General features: G+C 37.6%; 1 protein-coding gene across 1 annotated transcript; it reads right to left on the bottom strand.

The window, feature by feature from the left end:
• Window positions 1-2,621: 2,621 nt before the first annotated feature.
• LOC113343870 (agmatine coumaroyltransferase-2-like) lies at window positions 2,622-3,629 on the bottom strand. Its single transcript, XM_026587972.1, has 3 exons — window positions 3,446-3,629; window positions 3,019-3,356; window positions 2,622-2,969 (listed from the first exon to the last, which is right to left on the bottom strand). Exons 1-3 carry the CDS (start codon window positions 3,627-3,629, stop codon window positions 2,622-2,624), a joined length of 870 nt encoding a protein of 289 aa, XP_026443757.1.
• Window positions 3,630-5,129: the final 1,500 nt, after the last annotated feature.

Below are 5,129 nucleotides of genomic sequence, written 5' to 3'. Positions count from 1 at the left end.
GACTGACGCAGACAAGACAGGGGCAGAGGACAGCTGTCTACCGCGGACAGACATTTCAACTACCCGCATTAAATACCCTCAAACAACATACGTGTCAGTCAGCCTGTGGAGGAAGCGCATATAACACTGAATATTCATGACTCTGCGCAGAGAAGACCAAGAACACGAAGACCTCTGCGTAAGCGGCACAAGACAAGAGGATAAGGTTATAACGGGCCTCAGAAGTGGACCCCATGTAATCACCCTATATATACCCCTCTCCCAAGTGAAGAGAGGGGGGAGGAACATTGAGAAGAGAATAGGAGAGAGAGAGAGAAAAATAGAGAAAGTGTAAGTGAGTTTCCTCCTGCTACGCAGGCTTATATTGGTCTCAAAGTCATTTGACTATTTCTGTAACCTTCACACATATAATGAAAAACCCAATCCCGGAGACAGAGATCTGAGTGAGAATCATATAAGTTAATCGTTTCGTCTATGTTCATGCATCTGTACTTTATATATTCAATTCGTTACTTATGGCATATCATGTTCGTACATTTTATACTTCGTCCACTATTTATCTTATTGTATGAGCCAAGGACAATGATTGTAGTCGATGAGACGAGGAAGAGTATTAGAACTCTGAGTCAAGGATTCGACATTACCAATCCATTCCCTCCAAGCGCAGCCTATTTACTGTATTATCGTGACTCTGCGCATTGTTTCTGAATACTCGGATGACATTAATCTGCGTGTTCACACATCTTATTCTCTTTCGTCTTAATCTCATTATGTCCCTCTTTCTTCATCTCTAGTCTTGATGTAGCTTTAACATCTCTTTATATCTCTCTTGGTTTCCTTGTACTGCAGATGACGTTTTTTTGCTGGATTGTTATCTTGTGCTACTCTCTTCTTCATTTGCGAGCGTTGTTTTTGCTATTTTCAACACGTCTTAAGCTCGTAACCATGTTTGCTGCAAAAAATCAATCCATCCAGGGAAGAACTAAAATAGTTGTTATCCTGCGAAAATATCGCACACTTGGTTAGGAGTTTTAAGATTTCTGATGCATCTTTCTTCTTTTCTTTCACCATGCGATGTCTTCGCCTGAAATTGTTCTTTTCGCCCACGTTATGAAATTAACCATCCAGAACCTTTGTTTTGGTAATCTTCGCTTAAACCTCTTTGTAGCTGAACAGTATAAACATCTTTTGTTTCCCTTATCACCTGATGCTTTACTTTATTTGATATCCATTTTTTGTTCGCTTGATTGTATCTCCTTCGTGCGGAACTGATAGATGTAACAAGGAAACTGATATTTTTATTGCCTCATGTGCTGTTTCTCCATTCCTATCATCTCTGAAGCTTTTCTTCGTTAATCTTGTGTTCCTTCGTCGTTCATGTTTTGCTGGTCTTGAATTCATTCTTCCCAAAATCTCCCAGATCTAAATTTTTGAACCTATAATCGTGGTGATATAAGAGATTTTGTCCCGTTTGAACAATTAACTGATGATGATTCACCAGATTTCACTCTTGTTATGCTTTCTTCCTTTTATGACTTTCGATGTGGCTCTACCATCTGTATCTTGTTAACTGCTGATGGTATTTCTTCCTTGAAATTTCCGCTTTCGCCCTTAATCCTTGAAGATTCAGTGATATTTGTGACCAATAATAGCCAATTTCTTTGATTTCTTTCAATCCAACAAGGATCGGGTAGTGTTTTTAGCGCCAAAAATATTGTTGCAGGAAATCCTACAACTAACACCTCTTAATAATTTGCAGATCTAAATATTAAAATGATGATAAGAGTGCTAAAATTATAAATGGACACAAGGATTTTTTACATGGTTCGATCAATGTGATCTACATCCATGGTTTTTCACTAGTGATTGTTGTAATTACATGAATATTACATTTAGAATCTACATTAATGAGTTTTTGGTAGGGCTCTAGATCTAGGTTGGAGGAAGAAGAAGGAGATAATAATAATACAAATTTTGTTTTCTCTCTACCAATGTGTCCTCTACAAAGTGTGTTCCCCTTTTTCTCTCATGTCTTTCTCTTTATACAGGTGTTTACATAGTGGATGACAACTAAGATGATAATGACGCACATTTGTTGTGCGATATTTTGATCCTGCACTAACAACAGTTATAAAAGTTAATATTGCAACAACGTTGTTATATAATTAAAAACCTACATTTTCACAAAGGTTGAATTGCGATTTTGTTTATTTTGAAGTTTAGGAGAGATTATTAGGATGCAAAATTTTGGAGTACGATTTAGTCTCTTGGCAAATCAATTCTTCTTTTTAATTAGTCTACGCAGAAACAAATTTGTTGGAACATATCCAAATGTTGCTGAAACAAAGTTATGAAGACATCTATGCTTTTTCCATCACCATCAAACGAAGGAAGTAAATATACCACACCCTCCCAAGCTCCAAATGATGGCATGAAAATGTAAGGCTTTCCAAAACCGAAATCCACCGTGTTGAATGGAAACCCAAGCCAGCTATCGACTTCCAAATTGGGTCATAAAGTTGGAACTTTCCAGTTCTCTTCATCTAATATCAAATCCTCATTCTGGATGTCATTGTTTGCAAAGTCTATAAAAGATTCGAAGTAATCCGAGTTCAACTTCGCTATAGCTTGATGAATACCTCGGCGGTGTCGCTCAAAGAATTATCCAAAAGTTCTTTTACTCGAGATTGAGGAAATGCGGCAAGAATCAAATTGCCGAAGTACTCATCTGGAACAGAAGGTTTCAACCTACTTCGTCCGTTCACGGAAATCTTCATTTCGGTTGTCTGAAGATCTGCAAGTCCTCGGACCCTAGCCATGGTTCTCCAAAGATGAGCTACCAAGCTCTCAAAAGTCGAATAAGGCCTATGTTCACCATTGTCAATATCCGGAACCGAAGAGTTAGCCTTACTCTTAAGCTTGGCAATAAATTCTGGTGTGAAGTGTGCTTTTATGATAAACCACATTATCTGCCGAGTAAGGAAGTAGTTGATCCATCAGCTCATTATGATTGATCACCCTCTTTGCAACCTCAACATTTTTGTGGTCGTAAGCCACTCTAGGTGGATCTCGGGGAACCAATATGTTCCGGTCGTACAAAGTACGTGGATGAATCTCCAAACCTCGACAAGCTTGACTCCATGCAACCACGAATTGACTTGCAGATGCACCATCAGCCACTGTATGGCTGCTGGAAAAGAACAACACTAGTGAACCACGAGTGAATCTAGTAAGCTGAACAAGAGCCAATTCATCTGGTCCTCTTTCATTTGGGTTGAAACTCGACAAGGTAGATGGCTTGAACCGAACAACCTCATCGAGAGTGCAATCAGCGGTTGCTTCAATGAATCTCAGACCTTTGTCATTTAGTAGTATAACACGTTCATCACAGTTATCCTTTGTAGAAACCTGCCAGCCATTTCTGGGTATTCGACTAAAGCCTTACCTAATAATGTATTTGATGGGTTCGGTGGTTTGTACACATATATGATCGCTTCATGATCATCTTCATCTTCTACCAACTTGTCGAAGACAGAAAGAGCAACAAACTCAGGAACAGGTTTTGGTTCGTAATAATTGTACATTGGTCCTACTAGCTTGGAGCTCACTTGCTTAATTTTGAAGGACATGGTTATTTCTTTGATTTTTTAGGTACAAATTCTGGGAAGTAGAGTAGAAGAATGGTTACACTTACCTATGGGTTCATGCTTTTAAATAATATAATATGCATGACGTCCGAACTCTGACTTGAGGAATGTCAAAAGTAAGAATTTTATAAGAAAGAGCTCGTTGTAAGTTAGTATGTCATATCATGCATGTCTTAGGCAAAGCCACACAAGCTACGACGTGTCGGGAGTATGCTAATGATTATCCTTGGTGTTGGTGGTTGTGTGTATCGACTCATATATTCCTAGTTTCATACTATTATATATATATATATATAAAATACTCATTTAGGTCTCTTGTAATTACTTGTCTAAATGGGAGATGTATTTTTTTCATAAAATTGGTTAAAAAGATCAAAACTAATAATTTTTGGGTGAGAGGGACATTGATTTTGATACTGTTTAAATGGACAAAAATATAAAATTAGCAAGGATGTAAACAGTTTCATCCTATCCATTTTCAATTTTTTTTTATTTTTAATTTACGTTAGGATGTATTCAATTTCATCCTTGCTATTTTTTAAGTTTAAGACAGGATGAATCCAATTTCATCCTTGTTATTTTTTTGGTGTTCATTTCACCCATACTAATTTTTAGTCGTCCATTTGAACCCAATTTCATCCTTGCTACAGCCAGTTTAGAAAAACTAGCCACCATTCATACTGCAAAGTGCAAACAGTTATTCCTGATCCCTGTGCACGTACGCTGAGCTAAAGCGTCAGCTGGTTGTTGATTATGAAAACTAGGGGTATATAAACAAGACCACTCGCTATGTAAAAATAACACTTATATCAACACATTGCTGTTGGTGGAAACTCCAAAGGACTGGAAATGGAAGCAAACAGAGATCTAATAGTATTCCATGGAGGGGGCTTCCAATGAGTAGGATGAACAATTAAAAAGTGGTTTCTTGGCACATATATATTGGATGGATGAAAATGATTCTGAGATGTATAATGTCTCATAGAATGAATGAGTGTTCAGATTAGGAGGAATCGACTGAAAATGCATCTGACATCTAGTTTTCCAAATGATCCACATTGTATGTATGATATGTTGATTCTAGACGGGTTAAGATTGAACTGCAAAGGTGCATTAACATCATGCCAATAAGTGATCCAGTGATAGAAGTGTATTCTGTTGGAAAATCAGGGTAATAGAGGATGAAAACAAGAAAGAAAAGAATGTTGTATCACTGGAGCTTCAAGGCCTTGCAATTCTTTTCAGCAATTATTTCGACCCTTCCCAATAAATTGGCGAGTACAATCAGTCAGGGAAATATTGTTGTCAGGATACAATGAAGCCCTAACAACGTTGTTGGATTCAAAGGTTGTACTCCCTTGACCCAACCAAGAACACATTGTATTTGTTTCTGAAGATGCTTAGAGAGAAAGGGTTTTTGATAATTGTAATGGGAAGAATCCTTCGCTATTTATAAAGGGTTTCATGCCTTTTGGAGATGTC

Source organism: Papaver somniferum, unplaced genomic scaffold, assembly GCF_003573695.1.
Source record: "Papaver somniferum cultivar HN1 unplaced genomic scaffold, ASM357369v1 unplaced-scaffold_7, whole genome shotgun sequence".
NCBI lineage: Eukaryota > Viridiplantae > Streptophyta > Magnoliopsida > Ranunculales > Papaveraceae > Papaver > Papaver somniferum.
Note: the sequence above shows the minus strand (reverse complement) of the source record. Positions and strands in the feature narration are given on the sequence as shown.

Bases quoted from the DNA above. Each gene is read 5' to 3' on its own strand.
- LOC113343870 (XM_026587972.1), bottom strand. From the start codon at position 3,629: ATGTCCTTCAAAATTAAGCAAGTGAGCTCCAAGCTAGTAGGACCAATG. The intron at 3,357-3,445 runs GTAAGGCTTTAG...TAAATGACAAAG, and splicing joins CCCATCAAATACATTATTAG to GTCTGAGATTCATTGAAGCA. The intron at 2,970-3,018 runs GTGATCAATCAT...CTTACTCGGCAG, and splicing joins ATGTTGAGGTTGCAAAGAGG to ATAATGTGGTTTATCATAAA.